This window comes from Penaeus monodon, chromosome 23 (genome assembly GCF_015228065.2).
Source record: "Penaeus monodon isolate SGIC_2016 chromosome 23, NSTDA_Pmon_1, whole genome shotgun sequence".
In the NCBI taxonomy this organism is placed as follows: Eukaryota; Metazoa; Arthropoda; class Malacostraca; order Decapoda; family Penaeidae; genus Penaeus; species Penaeus monodon.
In genome coordinates, this window is record NC_051408.1 from 7,995,656 (window position 1) to 7,996,009 (window position 354).

Genomic DNA, 354 nt, shown 5'->3' on the forward strand with positions numbered 1-354 from the left:
CTGACCACTAGTAACGGAGTTGGTGATATAGAACGACTGGTCTCTTGTCGGTCCCGTGTTGGTCTTCCCTGACCCACGACCCAAAGACCAGTCGAAGTCGTCATTATTCGGTTCATTGGTCAGCTCACAGAAGTTGAGATCAAAAATGCATTCGTCTGTGGGTGGAAAATAAGAGAGAAGACACTTAAGACCGAGTGTGTTAAAAAAAGAGCGTTTTTTTTATAGTGAATATATTAAAAAGAGTGACTGTGTTAGAAATTAATGTCTTAGAATACAATGCTGTTGTTAAAAAGGGTAATGTATCTTAAAAAAAGAAAAATCAAGTGTTTCTTATTATAAAAAAAGAAAAAAAAT

The 354-nt window shown here is 35.9% G+C and overlaps 1 protein-coding gene across 1 annotated transcript in view; it reads right to left on the bottom strand.

The window, feature by feature from the left end:
• The window catches only part of LOC119587775 (MAM and LDL-receptor class A domain-containing protein 1-like), a gene marked incomplete in the record, with an annotated part of 15,935 nt that overhangs the window by 11,130 nt on the left and 4,451 nt on the right, over positions 1 to 354 (bottom strand). The window contains 1 exon segment of the mRNA XM_037936466.1: positions 6 to 155. Within this exon segment, the coding sequence (XP_037792394.1) occupies positions 6 to 155 (150 nt within the window).